The following is an 18,527-nucleotide window of genomic DNA, read 5'->3' on the forward strand; positions in this document are numbered from 1 at the left end:
CAGCACAGATCACATGAACCCTTTTTTTCACCCTAAATTTGAAGATCAGTTCCAAACTATAAAACGTTGTCATTATAACATCTTTCATCACCATTTAATGCATCCCAGAGCATCAATTGCTGTGTAATTTTAAAAAATCCCATTTTGTTTCTTGTTCACGTTAATTACCTTGGCAGCATGGTAGTTCAGTACTTAGCACTACCATCCCTTAGTGCCAGGGACCCAGGTTTGATTCTAGCCTTGGGTAACTGTCTGTGTGGGTTTCTGGTGGGTGCTCCAGTTTCTTCCCCACAGTCCTAAAACGTGTAGGTTAGGTGGATTGACAATGCTAAATTATGTGTAGTGTCCAAGGATGTGCAGGCTAGGTGGATTAGACATGGTAAATGCAGGTTCACAGGGGTAGGGTAGGGATCTGGGAAGGATGCTTCTTGGCAGGTTGGTGCAGACTGGATGGTTGAACTGTCTTTATCCACACTCTCTATGAATTCTAAGAAATGTGTCATCTGGTTATTTATTCTTTTACCATTGGAAACACTTTTTCCTTATTTAGTTTATTGAAATCATTTGTGATTTCGAATAGCTAATCTCAGATTTCAGCTCTAGTTCCCTCATGTGATTGAAGTGTTTATGACCATAAGATGCAAGAGCAGAAGTTGGCCATTTAGCCCATCATTCAATTAAATCATAGCTGGTCTGAATCCTCACGACCACATTCATGTTTAACTTTGAGATGTTATTCAAAACACACAATGACCCTTGGCCTTTTAAATTAGTTGTTGCAAATTAAATACTGTAAGGTATTTAGAGTATGTAACAAGGATAAAAATCAACACCCGCTTAAGATGCAGACATCAGACTTAGAACTTTAAACAAGGATCAAAAATTTCAAATGTAACAGCAAGTAAAGCCTTTTAGGAAGAGATTGTCTGACTTGCCGTATCCTCTAAGATGTGCATTGCAACTTCATTATGAAATGGCTAGCTTTAATTTGGAAGGACATTCATGAACCATGATTATTTTTTAAATGACAATCTGGTGCTAGACCACAAAATGCTGGATTTATTGAATATAATGTCACTAGTTGCCCAGATAGTAAACTAGCAAAAGCTTCTGATCCTAAGTCTGACTAGGTTATTGCTCCCTCTTGAATGTTAAGGTGATTAAAAGTAAAAACAATCAATACTGTTTTTCAATCTATTTATTAAAATTTGTTGGGTGATATTAATGGAGGCCGCACAACTGGAAAATCTTCAAACAACGAGAAAGAAGTCTAGCAATTTATCACAAATGTTGATATTTCACATACAATATAAAATTCTGTACCTTCAGCATCACCACCTCAACAGAAGTGATTTAAATAGCTATGCAGATCACAAACGTAATACTGTGAACCCTATTGAACATATAAAATATTTATAAATTTATAAACCCTTTGTACATCTTAAATGTTTTCAGAAATAGTTTTGCAGTGGTTCCCCAAGTATAATTTCAAGCTGCTGGATAACCTTCTGACAATGGTGCTCCACTTCTTCACATTCATCTGCAACACAAAGAACACAATCCATAATTCAAAAGTTCTACTGCGATAAAATTAAATCGAAGGTTATGGAGGATAAACATGGGTCATTGAAGTATGCATCCGCTTGATGTTCCAAAATCTTAAATGTCTAAGCACTTGACTTTCCTCTCAAGTTCAATGTCACAGTTTGGTCTTCAGGTCCCAACTATTGAAAATCTATTGTAATGACTTTGGATGCCGGGATAGAAGGTATTATAGCCAAATTTGCAGATAACACTAAAATAAGTAGGAAAGTAAATTGCAATGAAGAAAGAAATTTTCATGACTGATCTGACATCTCTTATGTCCAGTGTCCTGCGTTTTCCCCAGAACACTTGATTCCCCGATCAAGAATCAATCTATCTTAAATACGCACAACTCTCTGTGGCAAGGAGTTCCAAAAACATTCAACCCTGAGAGAAGAAATTCCACCTCATGTCAGTTTTAAATTGGCACCCCTTTATTCTAAGACCTGGACTCTCACATGAAGGAAAACATCCTTTCAACATTTATCCTGTCAAGCTCTTTAAGAATCCTATTTGTTTCAACAAGATCACCTCTCATTTTTCTAAACTCCAGTGAGTACAGTCCCAACCTATTTAGTCTTTGCTCATAAGACAATCCCTCCTATACCAGGGATCACCCTCGTCAATGTTTTCCGAATTGCTGCCAATGAAATAATAATTTTCGTAAATAACAGAATAAAAATTGCTCACGGTATTCCAGATGTGGTCTCACCAACGTTTTGTACAGTTGCAGTAAGACTTCCTTATTGTATACATCAACCCTCTTGAAATAAGAGCCAACATTCCATGAGCCTTCCTGATTACTCATTGCATTTGTGTGCTAACTTTCTTTGTTTCATGCAGAAGCACCTCCATGTCTCCTTGTGTTGCAGCTTTCTGCAGTTTTTCTCCATTCAAAAAAATAGTCGTGTTCTGCCTTCCCCAAAATGAGCAACTTCACATTTTCCCAAATTATATTCCATTTGCCAACTTTTTGCCCATTTAACCTATATCTCTGTAGCCTGTTTGTAACTCTCTCTCAGATTGTCTTTTCACCTATTTTTGTGTCATCAGTACATTTGCCTCCCGTAGTTTCTGTGGATGCAGTTGCATTAGAGATAGTTCAGAAGATGTACACTTAATAAATTCTAGAAATGAAGGGTTTGTCATATGAAGAGAGATTGAGCAAGTTAGGCCTATACTCTCCAGAGTTTAGAAGAATGAGAGAAGGTCTAATTGAGGCGTATAACACGTAGATATAGAGAGGACGTTTCCTCTTGAAGTGAAATTACTTTTCTCAAACGATTGTGAATCTGTGAAATACATTATGTCATAGTGTGGTTGATACTGGGACACTGAGTAAATTTGAGGAGGAGATAGGCAGATTTTTAATTAATTGTGGGTGAAGCGGTTTAGAGAGTGGAAAGCAAAACCTTTGAGGAAGAGAGTGTCTGACTTGCCGTATCCTTTTTTTAACGTTCTTATGCTAAACCTTTCTTTGCCAGCAGTGTCAGAGTTGCATGTAGGATGCCACTAAGATGAGTGAACAAAAAATGAGGAAGTTGAATTATTCTTAGGTGATAGCACAAAAAAGATACAACTGACAGCTCACTTTATTGTCTGCCAGTTTTCCTGTTCTGTGAACTTCAATAGGTAGTATGAAACACTGTTTATTCACTACTGTTCAATTTTGTGCTATTGCTGAAGATTAGTTGCCACTTATCTCTTCTCTTGAAGGGAGAAAAATTAATTATCCCACCATTTTGGCAATATGTGCAGGAGCTGTCAACATTTTTTACTACTTTGGCAAAGATACAACCTGTTTGTCCTTTTCAGTATAGTATGATATATGTAGAATGTTAGAAACGTCAATAATTCCTATACTAAAGCTTTAAACCCACCCTTAACACATACTAAAAGAAAGATTTTAGTCCAATTGAATATCATACCTTCCAGTAGCTCTGCCAAGAAAGGGATGGTTTCTGGCAGTAGCAGCATATAGTTCTCCTTCAGTTTACTAGCCAGTTCCAGCAGCATAATCAGAGCAGAAAATCTCACCTGCAGATTACATCAATTTTATTTTAGCTCATCATGTTGGAAAAAATACATCCACCATAATTTAGACTAATCCAATCCAACATTAATGACCTAGCCCTTTCTTATATGAGGGATTTTTCAAATACTACGACTCTCAGCAATCATTGTGCATTCTGAATCAAAGAGAAAAAAAAACAAAGAAAATTTTCCTTTCTTTTCTGACGATACAAAACTATGAAAGAGTCATAGAGCACGGAAACAGACCCTTCGGACCAACATGTCCATGCTGACCAAGTTTCCCAAAGTAAAACTAGTTCCACTTGCCTGCATTTGCCCCACATCCCTCTAAACCCTTCCTATTCTTGTCCAAACTATTTCAAATTTTGTAACCGTACCTGCATCTACCACTACCTCTGGCAGTTCACTCCGTATACAAACCACCATCTGTGTGATAAAGTTGACTCTCAGGCCCCTTTTAAATTTTCTCCTCTCAACTTAAAAATATGCCCCCTTATTTTGAAATCTCCCTCTCTAGGGAACAGACCTTTGCTATTCACTTTATCTATGCCCTCATGATTTTATAAACCTCTATATTGTCACCCCCTCAAATCTTCTATGCTCCAGACTAGATCAGTTTAGGATATCTGGTTGGTGCGGATGAGTCAGACGGAAGGGTCTGCTTCTGTGCTGTATGACTCTGTGACTCTTATCTAATTGAGTATCATGTTTATCACCAAAATTATTGAGGAAGCCAAATCTAAGCTTTGGCATTAGCAATCAACAATGATTATTACCAAAGCACCACAAAGGCCTCAAAAAGTTAACACCGGTTAAAGTGTAGCCAACCAAGCTTGCTATCAATAACCAAGAAACAGCATAATAACTAATGAAGTTCACTGTGGAATGTGCCATTTAAATATAGCTCTGGGTTAGGGTGTACTACATCTCATCATCATGGTTACATACCTTAGGTGAGCTGTGTCTTGTCTTAAGCAGGATCTGGTAATTCAGTGGTTTCCAGACAGAATCATCGCCAATAGCAACAGAAAACTGAGCTATACATGGAATTAGATGATTGGTCACTCTGTCCTTGTACTCCTCCTCACCTCCCAGCATGTTTTCCAGCTTCAAAGATTAAAATTTCAAAACATATTTACACTTCTTACTACATGAACTATGATAAACAGCATTATAATTTAATGCAGGTGCTAATTTAATATTGATAATATATGTATGTCTATTTGCCAAATAAAAAAGATGACAGTCATGATAAACAGATAATGTGAGCCAAACACACTCAAAATTTATAGTGTTTGGAAGGTAAAAAACCAAAAGAACTGCAGAGCTGGAAATCTGAAACAAAAACAGAAATTGCTGGAAAATCTCAGCAGGCCCGGCAGCAACTGTAAGAGAAATCAAGAGTCAATGTTTCCTGAGGAACTGGAGTTCTGAAGAAGTGTCACTGGACCCGGAACATTAACTCTGATTTCTCTCTACAGATTCTGCCAGACCTGTTGAAATTTTCCAGCAATTTCTGTTTATGTTTGGAAGGTATCCAACTCCACACTGGTTTTAGTCATTGATGTCATAGTTTATATTTTGGGGGCAGCTTAAATTCTGTTTTTGTACAAAACACATGGGTGCAGAATGACATTCATATAACATGATTAACCAGGTGTGTTGGACAAATACTGTAATTTTTGATGAGAAGCACCCCTACACAGTGAAATATTAGCTCGAGCAAAGCTAGATGCCAAAAATCCAATAGAGAGGTTGAGTTGTCATGAGTGCTCTAATAATCTTTGATGAAAGTTCTACTTAGTTTGGGTTATTCTGTGTGATCAAAATGTAATAGTTTTGTTTATAGTTTTCTAGTTTGATTTTTCAAAGTTTTCAGAGAAGTTATTCATAATTAGGAAAGATATGTGGCACAAATCAATTAATATGAACATCAGGAATAGCATGTCTTGAACAGTGGAAGGAAAAACATTTGTATAGCTTTTAGGAAAAAGCAAAGGGAGTGGGACTAATTGGACAGATCCACCAAAAAGCTGGCATAGGCAAAATGGGCTGAATGTCCACTTTCGACATTGTAACATTCTTTGATTCTAGTTCACAGGTTGCTTCAGGAATGCTTCACAGCCTGCATTCATTGTGTATGCTATTTTTGTAATTGAGATATACCAGATAAAGACAAGTTGATGGATTATCAGCAATGCCCTGGAGTGAATATATGAATTGTGTGTTATGAAACAGGCAACTGGATGAGATTAATTTTAACAGCTGGAATGAAATGTTCAAGCAGAGATACAAACCTGATCTACTAAGGGCATCATAAGAGTTTCAGCTCTTTCCTTACTGACAAATCGCTGAGTATCATAGAGAAAGATTTTGTGCATGCAGTTACAGACAAATTGAAGTAGTAAGCACGATTTCTCCGTGTTCTTATCGGAGTCAAAGAAGGCTTCATCTATTTTGGGGAAAAAAAAGGTAACTCTGAATTTAATGCTTTAGTAATGCTGCAGTTAGTTAAAACAACGGTCAGTCTGTAATTATGTGTAGTGCGTAAGAAATCTGGCATCGGTGTCTGCTGATTATATTCAATATATTACAACAGTGATTACATACGAAGCATGGTGAAAAACATTTGGATGTCCTACAGTTCTAAAAGTTGAAGATCAGACTTTGGTTTAAAAAAACGTTATGGCTAATCAAGTTTAAACACATTGTTCAGTTTTTATTTCACTAACTTTCCCACATCTATCAATTTATTTGTCAGGCTTGTAAACCAATGTCATTTACTTGAGATACTGTTGGTTCTGCTTTAACACAATAGTTGCGTTCCTGTGCAACATTGCATTACAGAAAATTGCGCTATAGAAATAATGGGGCCGATGGGAAAAGTGCGGTTAGCAGCAGGCCACCAAAAAAAATCACTCAAAAGCCTAACACAAAAAGATAGTACAGTCTGAATAAATGTTTAATTCATATCTAATAATGAAATAAAAGTAAACTTAACACCTTATCTTGAAAAAATGTCAAGATGACTTGAACCGGGAGGAGGTTTGGAGGTTGTCTGTTGTTAATGCAGGGGCTGAGGGTCATCATCATCATCACCACCTTCAGGTGCAGTTGTGGTTGCAGGGTTAGGACGAAAAATAGTTAATCCAGAAGGAGATGGCTGTGGGTCACTGTCTTCTGGCTGTTTCTTGGGGGTTGGCTTAAAAAAAAAATCCAGTTTTTGCTGCTTTGTTCTTTTTCTTATTTTATGAACAAGCTGTTCATAGGGTGCCAAATAAGATCTTATTCCAAGAACTGCGACCCTGCTGCGTTTCTGCATTGTAATTGTTGTCCTCTAAGAGCTGCAACTGCTTCTCAATTTCCTTCAGGATAGAACACAAAACAGAAGTGGAAAGCTCTCGTGGTACTGCAACCTGGACTACTTCTTCTTCATCTGCAGCTTCCACTTCCACCCTCAGCCACAAGCTGTTGTAGATCAGCTGTAGAGAGGTCTTCACTGCGGGACTCAAGCAACTCTTCAACATCCTCACTCTCCACTTCTTCAAATCCAACTTGCTTCGCAAGATCAACACAACGCTCTTTGATTTTTGGGAGCTCCTCAAACAGATCAAAGCTTTTAAAATCTTGAAAAAAATCTGGGAGGAACTTCCGCCAAACTGCATGCAATCATTCCTACTGACATCACCCCAGGCCTCCACAATAATGTCAATTGCATGCTTGATGTAAAAGCTCTTCCAAAACTGAAGAACATTGTCCTTATCCCCCTGGGGCTGCAATCAGCCTCTTAAATATACTCCTCCGCACACCAATGGAATCACGTTTTTAGCCAACACAAGTTCGTGTTTTAGAAATAGTGTTCCCCTATTCGCATTGCCAGAACATGTGTTATAACAGAACCGACTGAACTAAATCTGGCAGCACCCAAAGGCCATTCATCCCATTGACATATACCAGCCCTTTGAAAATGTAAGCCAATTGCCTATGGAAAGTCATCACTGAATTGGCTTTCACTCTCTTCTTCCTCGTACATTCCAGATCAGAAAATGCTGTATAATGTATTTTCTTCTCCTTATGCCACCACTGGTTCTTTTGCTATCTAGCGGACATCTGAATGCTCTGGTTACTGACCTATCTGTCATTAGGAGTTTCTCCTTATTTTCTCTATCAAAACCCTTCATGGTACCAAACACTTTACTCAAATCTCCTCTTTATTTTCCCTGCACTAATTTATCTAGTTTAATTGCCTAAATGAAGTGTTTCACCTCTGGTACCATTTTCAAAAATCTCCTCCATATCCTCACTCAAGCCTTGACATCATTCCTACTGTGGTAGTCAAAACTGGGCACAACACTTCAGCCAAGTGCCCTGTGAAGAGTTATGAAAACTTCCTTACTTTTGCACTCTATTTGCCCAGGGCACTGAATAGCTTTTAACAGCCTTCTTAACTTGTCCTACCATCTTCACAGATAGAATCCATAGAATCCCTACAGAGTGGAAACAGGCCATTGGCCCAACAAGCCCACACTGACCCTCCAAAAAGCATGCCACCCAGACTCATCCACCGACCCTTTTTCCTGTAATCCTACATTTCCTATGGCTAACACATCTAACCTGCACATCCTTGAACACTATGGGCAATTTAGCATGGCCAATCCACCTAACTTGCACATCTTTGGACTGTGGGAGGAAACCGGAGCACCTGGAGGAAACCCATGTAGACATGGGGATAACATGCAAACTCCACACAGACAGTCGCCCGAGGATGGAATCGAACCCAGGTCCCTGGTGCTGTGAGGCAGCAGTACTAACCAATGAGCCACCGTGCCATCCCATGCATGTATGTACATCCCCAAGTATCATTGTTCCATCTCCAATGTGAAATTACATTATTTTACTGCCTTTCTTCATTCTTAATACCAAAATGCTTCGCTTCACACTTCTCTGCCGTAAATTTCATCTGCCATAGGCCCATTTCATCAATCTATGGCCACCTGAAGTCTCGCTGTAGTCTTTACTGTTCGCCACATTTCTGAGTTTTGTGTCACTTGCAAACCTAAAATTACACATTGTATAGTGAAGACTAGATTATTAACCTATATCAAAAACAGCACTGGTCCCAACATTGACACCAGGGGATCCTCACATTTCTACTTGCCTGGAAATGAATTGATAACTACAACTCTTTGCTATCTGTCCTTTAGCTGAATTTGGTTCCTGCAGTTACTACTCTATTAATTCCATAGGCTTCAATTTTGCTAACGAGTAGTAGTTTTTAAAAGGCCATGCACACACATCAACCACATTATCCTCATCCACAATTTTCCATTACTGCATCAAAAAGCTCAATCAATTTTGTCAAACAGAATTCTCCTTTTATAAATCTGTGCTGGCATTCTTTCATTAACCCACATCTTTTTCCAATTAAAGTGCCAATTAATTTTATTCCAGATTAATGCCTCCAAGATGTTTCCCGACCGCGGACATAGATTAATGTTTAAAAGGTTAAATGATTTCAACTCACCGGTCTTGACAGTATTTATCTGGTTAAGAATGTCAGCAAAGGGTTTCACTAATTGCCCAGCAAACAGAGTAAATAACCCCTTCAGCTTGTCTGCAATGCAGTCTGCCAAACGATAGAATGTAATCATTCTATCTTTAGGGAATCCCTCAGATTTACTCCAGTCAAACAGCTGTTCAGAGACAAACCACAGGTCAGCAAATAAAAATAAACAATTCCAGAGGAAAACATCAGAGAGCTACTTATTTAACATCAATAGCATACCTTAAAGAACAGGGGCCTGAAGGTAACCTCTGATAATTTCATTACCATACCAACAAGACAGTTAATTACATGTCCTTCAATTTCACCTACGTTATCCAAATTATCCTGTGTGGGAAAGAGAAAAAGGAAAATTGATCATGTGTTTTCATTTTAAATAGAATATAGAAAGCCAATTGGTATAATAGTCAACAGCACACTTTAAACTTATAAACATGAATATACATTTACACCTCATCATTCAAGCATAATAACTGATAGGAGTGACCAGAGTGTGAGCTTGAGGCTATTCATGGGGTATAGTCAAGATCTATATTTTCATCCTTTTAACTATGCAAACCCAATGGAAGTTACACACTGTATACGACTTTCACAGAAGGCTTGCAAGAGTAGATTATGAACTGGAGCTGCATGTCCAAATTAAGTATAATCTGGACAAGTGAATAAATACTTGCAGGAATATCAAAACCTTCCAAAACACTTTGCGCAGTGAATAGATTTCTATGCGCAAAATGTGAAGCATCAATTATCCTGCACCAACAATATCCCACAAACACCAATATTAATGATTTTTAGTGAACGTTGAAAAACATAGCAAAGAAACTCTCTGCTCCTTTAAATGTCACAGGATCCTCAATAAAAACCAAAAAAACTGTGGATGCTGTAAATCAGAAACAAAAACAGAAATTGCTGGAAAAGCTCAGCAAGTCTGGCAGCATCTGTGAAGAGAAATCAGAATTAACGTTTCAACTCCGAAACATCAACTTTGATTTCTCTTCACTGATGCTGCCAGACCTGCTGAGCTTTTCCAGCAATTTCTGTTTTTGTCACAGGATCCTCGTTGCCCTTGATGCGGCACTCATTTGTACTGTCAGCTGAGATTATGAATACAGGTCTTGAACCCACTGACTTCTGACCAAATTCAGCCATGCTAGCATGTATTATATATAAAAAGCACCAGCGTTCAATATTAGGTTGTCGCACATTCGATGTTCAGAGGGCCCTCTCCAAGTTACAAAAGTCACAGACATAAAATTAATTTGCAATTTGCTTTCTAAATCTCATTTCTAAAAATAAAGAAAAAAAATCTGTCCAGGGTAAGTACCTCCAAATGGTCTGCTCTGAAATCCAGGGCTTTGAGGAAGAACAATGTGAGCTCAGACTGATGGGAATTCAGTTGTTCCTTTTCTACGTTATTAATATGCTCCTTGAGGATATTGAAAAGTGGACCTAAATAATTCTAGGGAAGATGCAAACAAGTTAGAAACCAGCTCTGTTTTCTCATCATTAATAACTTGCATTGGATGACAAACACTGTCAAGTGCTATTGTTAATGTCTGAATCACATAAATTATAAAACAGTAATTATGAGCTGACAAATAGGAATATTCTGCCTGTAATCACTGCCTGACTCCTGCCTGTCCATGTATCTCCACACTCTATGCCCGAGGTGAAACATCTGCTGTGCAGTGACAGAGTGATGAATCACAACTGGAACTAAATGGTTGAAAATAAATCACAGAAGTTTGAACTAGTAAGGTTGCAGAGTTTGTCATCTAGAGTGCAGGATGTTCATGCTACATGCCATTTTCCCCGGCTGAATGACAGGCCAATCTGCTGATCAAGCTAAGGGACAACTCAGAGTTTGGAGAGGCACAAGGTAGTGAAGTAAAACTGAAATTGTATATTTCTGTATGGTTTAATGTGTTTTGTAACATAAAAGGTAAAATATAAAATTCTGGTATAAGATGATAAGGTAAGTCAAACTCAATTAAAATATATGTAAGTTTAGGTATTATTAAAAGCTCATGCCTGACAGTGAAGCATTTACTATTTATAGGTTTTGCAAAGATTAAGTATCGCACTCAAAAGGTGTAAAAGAAAAATTACAACAAAATGCTAGACAATTAGCCAACTGAGCTACAAGTGATGTGACTAAATGAATCTATAAAATATATCTGAATGCAGACATTTCATGCATCTAGTTGGATGCTTATGACATTTTTATGATGTAAAATGCTACTACATATGGCACAGCTATAATTTAATAGAAACCTCTCAGTATAATTACATTATAACTTTCAGGTTAGCACTTTGCTATAACCATGAAATTGAACAACCAAAGCAACTGACACACAACTTGAAGGCTTCTGGAATTTTCCATCATCTCCGACTGAAATGGTACAAATGAGCAAAAATATAGCTTCCCAAAGGGGAATAAATCCTACTTGATTGGTGCTAGCAAGTTTATCGTAGCATTTATTAATCGCTGGCAACAGAACTCGAGGAGCTAGCTTTGTGGCCAGTGTAGTTCGAAGTGATGTCAAACGTAGGTCAAGCTGTGAAGAATGGCCAGTCCTCGAGGCAATTTTGGTCAAGCGGGTGACCTACAGGGAAGTATCACTGCATGTCAGTTTCATGAAAATAACATACATGGTTTCTGCCACTCAGTAACATAACTTTCTTTGATGCTTACTTGTGCGAGGATGTCCTGTAGGTAGGGGCTGATGAAATGTGACAGTGTTTCTACAACTTTCTGCAATGCTGTAACAGCACTTAGTAAATAAATTTCATTGGACAGCAGTTCCTTCTGTTTTTTCAGGGCCTTTAGGAGTCCTGGCATCAGCCTGTACAAAAGTAAATCCATTCCCATTAAATTGGAGTATTGGTAGACTTCCAAAACAAAGTGATCTATAAACAAGGTAAAAAAAAAACTTGTACAATACACTGTTCCCTTTTTACTTCCACAATTAAATTTTTTTCAGGTTGTACAGAAAGACAGCAAATGTAGAACCATGTGTAACAATTAAACACAGTAAATTTCAGCATAATCTATTTCATTGAGGGAAATGGAAAATTGACAGCAGAATCAGAAATTGTACAATATAGTTAGCCTTTGCTAAATGTAAATCTTAAGTAATCATAAGCTCATCCGATTCAATATCAGTAACAGTAGGAAATATTCTTTTGAAGCAGCATTTTCAATTTATACAAATAATACACTATGAAGAAAAGGTTTTAGTCTGCACTTGGACCTGTAGCTCATTCATCATTCAAGAATGCAGAATAAATTACTCCTTGTTCTGACAGGGCAGATTCTCTGTCCTTACAAATGCATACTTCCTCTAATGCAATCTGAGATTGCTACAAGAAATATTATACAGAAATAAGACTTCCTGGCGTACTACTCCTTTGTCTACTATTGCAGATTATGGTTTAATAAGTTCTTCTTGTACATCCTAAGTTTAATACCTTGGAAGCTGTGGAATTGCCAGTGCTTTGAGTGGAGTGGTAACTTCAGCTATACAAAGCAAAGCACTTCCCAGCACATTCTTTTCTTCCTCTTCGTTGTCACCCATGACCAGGTCAACAGCGGTCGCTAGAACAGGCACAAATGATTGCTGGTGATTTGCACCAAAGCATCTGCACAGAAGCTTCAGGCTGAAAAGGGCTGTCTGACGGTTAACCGCCTGTTCCACTTCTTTCTGCTTACAGCGAGCAACATTCAGAAGTTCCTTGATCAGACTCAAAAGTAAGTTCGTCTGGTGAGAAAAGATACCACACTTAAACAACCATTACACAGAAATATATATAAGCATGGATAAAAAGACCACAAATACGAATGGAAAAGGCTCACACGGGGCTGGGGCACGTAAGACATCTAGCTAAGAGAAGGAAATTATAAAGAAACAAAAAGATTGAGTGCATGGGAAATAGTATAGCAGATTAAGTTCAACATGACGCTGAGGGATGACTTAACAGAAGCTTATAAAATCGTGAGGGGCATGGATAGAGTGAATATCCAAGGTCTTTTCCCCAGGGTAGAGGGGTCCAAAACTAGAGGGCATAGGTTTATGGTGAGAGGGGAAAGATTTAAAAGGGATCTAAGGGACAACTTTTTCACGCAGAGGGTGGTGCATGTACGGAATGAACTGCGAGAGAAGGTGGTGGAGGCTGGTACAATTACAACATTTAAAAGGCACCTGGATTGGTATATGAATAGGAAGGGTTTAGCGTGAAATGGACCAAATGCTGGCAAATAGGATTAATTTAGGATATCTGGTTGTTATGGATGAGCTGGACCAAAGGATCTGTTTCTGTGCTGTACTTTTCAATGACTCAATGTGATGCAAACTGGACCATTTTAACAGCAAGACCAGGAGCTGTGGAAAAATGCTTGTCAGGTCAATCAACATTTCAAGAAATAATACTGGCTCTTTTTCAAATTGCCATAATGTGAATTCCCTGCATTCCTTAGCTTGTTTCATCTTTCTCAGTTTATCAAATATTCAATTATGACAGAGAAGGTTAATAGCTGTCAAAAATACACCTGATGAACCAATAAAGAAATAACACCTGATGAACCAATAAAGAAATAACAATGCATTGAAAAGGAAAGTGTGCTAGATATTTGTAAATGTGTATTTTCAAACGGTCTTTGACAAGATGGTGCATAGGAGGCTTATTTATAACATTAGGAGGTCATACTAGCACTGAGCAGCTTGTGTTATGACAAGAGATTGGAGAAAATGAGTCTTTTTTATTCAAACAAAAGTAAGAGGGGCGAATACAGAAAATTCTAGAAATATTCAGTATGTCTGGTAGTTTCTGTAGAGAGTTATCTGAGTTCTGATGAAAGTTCATCAACTTGAAATGTTAACTCTGTATCTCTCTTTACACTTGTTGCCTGTCATGTTGAGTATTTTGAAATTTCTATTTTAATTTCAGGTTCTTAGCTTCCACAGTCTTTTCCTTCTGCAGTATAGGTTAAAAGGAATCCTGACAATGAATACTTTGTGTAGAAACGATGAATGGATAGTATTTTCTTTGGAGTCATAATGCCAAAGCTTCAAATGAATCAATTCCCATATGCCTAAATATTACCCACAAGGCAACAAAGTGCGCAGGAAGACCTTCTACTGGATGATAAATCTGTGATTAACTGAAAAATTCTGAAGCTACTGGACAACGTTGACTTCTCCAGCTCTCCATCGTTTGCTCTTCTCTAGTGACATTCAGGCCAGTACTTCAGCAGGCAAGACTAGGTAAGATGCTAACAGATGACATGTTGGTCTCAGCATTCCTTACACCAGTCCCACCACAAAACAAAGAGAAAAGGCACCAATGGTCTCCAGATTCTACATTATCAGACTAGCAGCCCAGATCTGCTGCTCCGTCGCTGAGAATGACTGCTTTAGCATTCAACTGTAAAAGTAAATGGAATTAGCTGTACACTTTAAAGTAAATAATGTTACAGCAATGGAACTAAAACAGAGCTCTTTCAAAAGAGATGTCCTAGCCATAATGATCCAAAAGGCCTCCCTCTGGTGATGTGGGATTGCGTGTAAGGGACCATGGTTGACTTTTGGGTTGTTTTTGGGGTCAGCTTTCTCGGGTTTGAGATGGATGTTCTGGTTGAATGTAGTGATGCAGATCAGATCGACCGATAGCTTGCTGGAGAGAAGGCTTTTTTTTAATGAAACAAGAAAGGCTGGCACCTTTGTCTTGTTCCCGCATGAAAAAAGACTTATGAAGGTTCCACTGTAATTTCTTTTCAGCATCTGACAAAAATCAACTATATTTTTTTCTTTTCAAGCAGACACCATGACCAGAGTAACAAAATGAGGATTCAGTTTTCAACATCAAAGAGCTCAAGTTGTGAACTTCAAACTGTGACAGACGCATAATATTCATTTTAAATCGATACTGTTCATTTAGACAGAAAGATCTGTGTCCGATTTTAAGAGAATGAGGCACTCACCTGATGTTCCTGCCACACGGTTCTGTGCTGCTGGAGCTTATTATTCAAGAGATCCATAGCTTTACGTCGAACTGAAGGTAAGCGGTTGCTCATTAACCCTCGTATCACTGGGATGAAGGTTTCTGTTGGTAGCAAGGCATTTACCTGTATGTAGGTGATAAAGAAGCATTTCAACAGATTACTTCATAACTGCATTACCGCCCATTTTCTATCTGCCAGCCAACTCAAGTCAGCCAACACTAAATGCGACAGAATTGAACTATAGATCAGGCAGAACTAGAAAATCTATTTTAATGATGTTGGTTGAGAGATAATCGTTGGCTCTTCTTCAAATCCTACCAGGCAAACGTGTAAGTCAATGAGAAGGGAGAACAGATCTTAAAATAATACCTTATCTTAATTACGGCACTCCAGCATTGTAACATTCCTTCATTAATGCATTTCAGTGTCAGCTTGGATTGTGTGCCTGAGCCACAGAGTGGGACAGAAATGGAACCAAAGCTGACACCCAAATGACTATTCCTTTTCCTTCAGAATCTTTTATTTAAGTTACAAGTAAACATCTATTTTTCAGTTTGCTAGGATAGCAAATTCAAATTGAAAAGTATGCCAGCAACTGGGACCAGGCAAGTTGAAAACTTACTTTATCTAAGAGATCATACGAGCGGTTGAGTAGAGATCTCCAAAATTTAGATGTTGGCTTCTCTGCATTCTCCTCCACACTGTGAGCAACCATATTAATGTAGCACAAAATTTCCTCCAACAAACTAAGAAAACAAAACAGGATCAGTTCACCAAAGAACCACTCAGAAAACGATACAGGATTAAATGCAACATGGTAACTAATAACTTACGAAAAAAAATGTGAAAATCATAATTCATGGTTTGTGTATCTGCTTCAAATATTGTACAAAGCAAGAGGACAATGCACTCCAAGGTACACATGAAGAGATCCCCTCCTCACAATAAGATCACAGCATTAGCAGTCTCTAACCTATACTTTCAACCTTCCTTTTTTCTTTTTGTCCAGACAATTAGGAGGAGAATCTGAATGATAATAAATTCAGAGAGACACTCAAGTACTTCCATCACCTTAACACTAAGGGCACTATTTAGCATCTAGACTGCAGTGGTTGAAGAAGCTGGCCCACTACCAGTTGGGTGTAAAATGCAGCCTCCCCAGCATTATCCAATCTGAGGACAAATAAAAACAACTATGATTTGTAATTATTCAGATTCTTTTCTTGAATATATGATAATTTTATGTGGTTATTTTACTCAGTTTTAATTGTTTTCTGTGCAGATGATAGTTGACTGCAAGCTTCTGGCTATGTTTCTTTTTGATGCTCAAAGTTTATACTATTAATGATTGTCCATCAGAAGTGAACTTGGTGACAAATTAATTGCAGCTGAACAGCATAAACACCATCGGCTCTGTCATGTTTTGGATTTTCTTTTGACTTAACGTTAACATGCAGGTTCAGTTGGCAGTTAGGAAGGCAAATGCAATGTTAGCATTCATTTTGAGAGGGCTAGAATACAAGAGTAGGGATGTACTGCTGAGGCTGTAGAAGATTCTGGTCACACAGCATTTAGAATATTGTGAGCAGTTTTGGGTCCCATAACTAAGGCAGGATGTGCTGGCATTGAAGGGGCTCCAGAGGAGGCTCACAAAAAAATGATACGGAATGAAGGGCTTATCATATAAGGAGCGGTTGAGGACTCTAGGTCTGCTTTCAATAGAATTTAGAAACATGAAGGGCGATCTCAGTGAAACTTACAGAATACTGATAGGCCTAGTTAGAGTGGATGTGGAGAAGATGTTTCCACTATTAGAAGACACTAGGACCTGAGGGCACAGCCTCAGATTGAAGGGACGATGCTTTAGAACTCAGATAATAAGGAATTTCTTCAGCCATAGGGTGGTTAATCTATGGTGCTCACGGCCTTCACAGGCTTCTGCGGCAAAGTCATTGAGTGTATTTAAGGTAGAGATAGATAGAGTCTTAATTAGTAAGGGAATCAAAGGTTACTGGGAGAAGGCAAGAAAATGAGGCTGAGAAACATATGGTCTACTATTTTCCACATAGAAAATTGCAAATGAGTTCCATTTAAGCAATAAAATCTGTTTGCAGGTTTGATATTCTCCTTGCAGCACAATGGGTAGTGTCCCTGCCTTTGACCTAGAAGCTCCAAGTTCAAGTTATGTTCAGAAACCTGACGGACAAGGCATGTGTGTTCATAACATATCAGATGGTAACCGTGAGAAAGGTGCATAGTTCCAGGCTACATCATGCATAAAAAAGTGAATGTTGCTATGAGCAGCTGGATTTCTTGGAGGGCTCAATTGGTGGGATAGGTGGTATGGATCAGATTGATGGCAACAACATGAGGTTTGATCCTCATGCGTAGCTGGGGATTTGGGACCTGCCTCCTTGACCCTTAGTGGCAGTCTTGACAATATGGGTCAGACTCTTCGGGCAGGGGACTTAAGAAGAACATTCTCCAATTGCAGCAGTACCCTGTAACTCTTAAGACAAAGGTGAGTTTAAATTTTAATATGCTACCTTGCTTCAAGTTTTCTACAACTATATATGCCTATAATTGCTGGAGTGGCTTAGTAATGTGTCCTGCTCTGCATTCTGCATATATGCAGCCACTTTCATTGATGGACTTACTGGCAAATTATTCAACAAGGAAAATTGTTAGACAGCCTGTTCATTTCATCAAGTCATATGTAGTGGAGGAAAAGGAAGATCATTTTAACACGTCAGCCAATTAATATGACTTACTAAGAGAAACACTCAGGTGGTTTATTACCAAACCAGAACTGACCAAGTTCATGTTATGTTTCAATATTAACCAGTCAAAAGCAAACAGCAGTCAGACTGTTTACCCAGGGTAGGACTACATGGTTTATTCCTTTGCTTATCCATGAGGACCTGAAGCTAAGCAGTGAGTTCTGATGATCTTATTCACTTGTAAAATAACATTTCAACAATTTGCAACAGGCCAGACCTTATTGAAAATGCTTTCAGCCTGCCTGCTGAAATATTTGAGAAGTACGAGCGGGGGGACCTGAGAAATACATGATATCCAGTTCAGATTACAAGTGAATACTTTTGACCCTACACTTGGTTTATACCAATGAACGATTAGATATTGGACAATACAGCGGGATTCCGTATGTCAGATGTCCAGATTATCAATCGGAGGTACAGCACTGCTGAACATCAGTGAACACCTAAACCAGGCCAAAGATTTATAACAATCACAATACAACACAACAAACAACACAGTGTGGAGCTGGAGGAACACAGCAGGTCAGGCAGCATCAGAGGAGCAGGAAAGCTGACGTTTTGGGTC

At 38.4% G+C, this 18,527-nt stretch overlaps 1 protein-coding gene across 2 annotated transcripts in view; it reads right to left on the reverse strand.

Annotated features, from left to right (window-relative positions):
* Nucleotides 1-1,183: 1,183 nt before the first annotated feature.
* The window catches only part of heatr1 (HEAT repeat containing 1), a 77,470-nt gene continuing 60,126 nt past the window's right edge, over nt 1,184-18,527 (reverse strand). For both annotated transcript variants that reach the window (XM_048601047.1, XM_048601046.1), the window contains exons 33-44: nt 15,805-15,928; nt 15,162-15,305; nt 12,653-12,942; nt 11,877-12,027; nt 11,629-11,787; nt 10,506-10,640; nt 9,404-9,508; nt 9,143-9,311; nt 5,916-6,070; nt 4,567-4,725; nt 3,513-3,621; nt 1,184-1,540 (exon numbers count right to left, since the gene is read on the reverse strand). In XM_048601047.1, the coding sequence (XP_048457004.1) occupies nt 1,452-1,540; nt 3,513-3,621; nt 4,567-4,725; nt 5,916-6,070; nt 9,143-9,311; nt 9,404-9,508; nt 10,506-10,640; nt 11,629-11,787; nt 11,877-12,027; nt 12,653-12,942; nt 15,162-15,305; nt 15,805-15,928 (1,789 nt within the window). In that variant the 3' untranslated portion in view covers nt 1,184-1,451. The remainder of the gene's footprint in view (nt 1,541-3,512; nt 3,622-4,566; nt 4,726-5,915; nt 6,071-9,142; nt 9,312-9,403; nt 9,509-10,505; nt 10,641-11,628; nt 11,788-11,876; nt 12,028-12,652; nt 12,943-15,161; nt 15,306-15,804; nt 15,929-18,527) is intronic.

The sequence above is a fragment of the Rhincodon typus genome, chromosome 9, assembly GCF_021869965.1.
Source record: "Rhincodon typus isolate 14 chromosome 9, sRhiTyp1.1, whole genome shotgun sequence".
Classification (NCBI taxonomy): Eukaryota; Metazoa; Chordata; class Chondrichthyes; order Orectolobiformes; family Rhincodontidae; genus Rhincodon; species Rhincodon typus.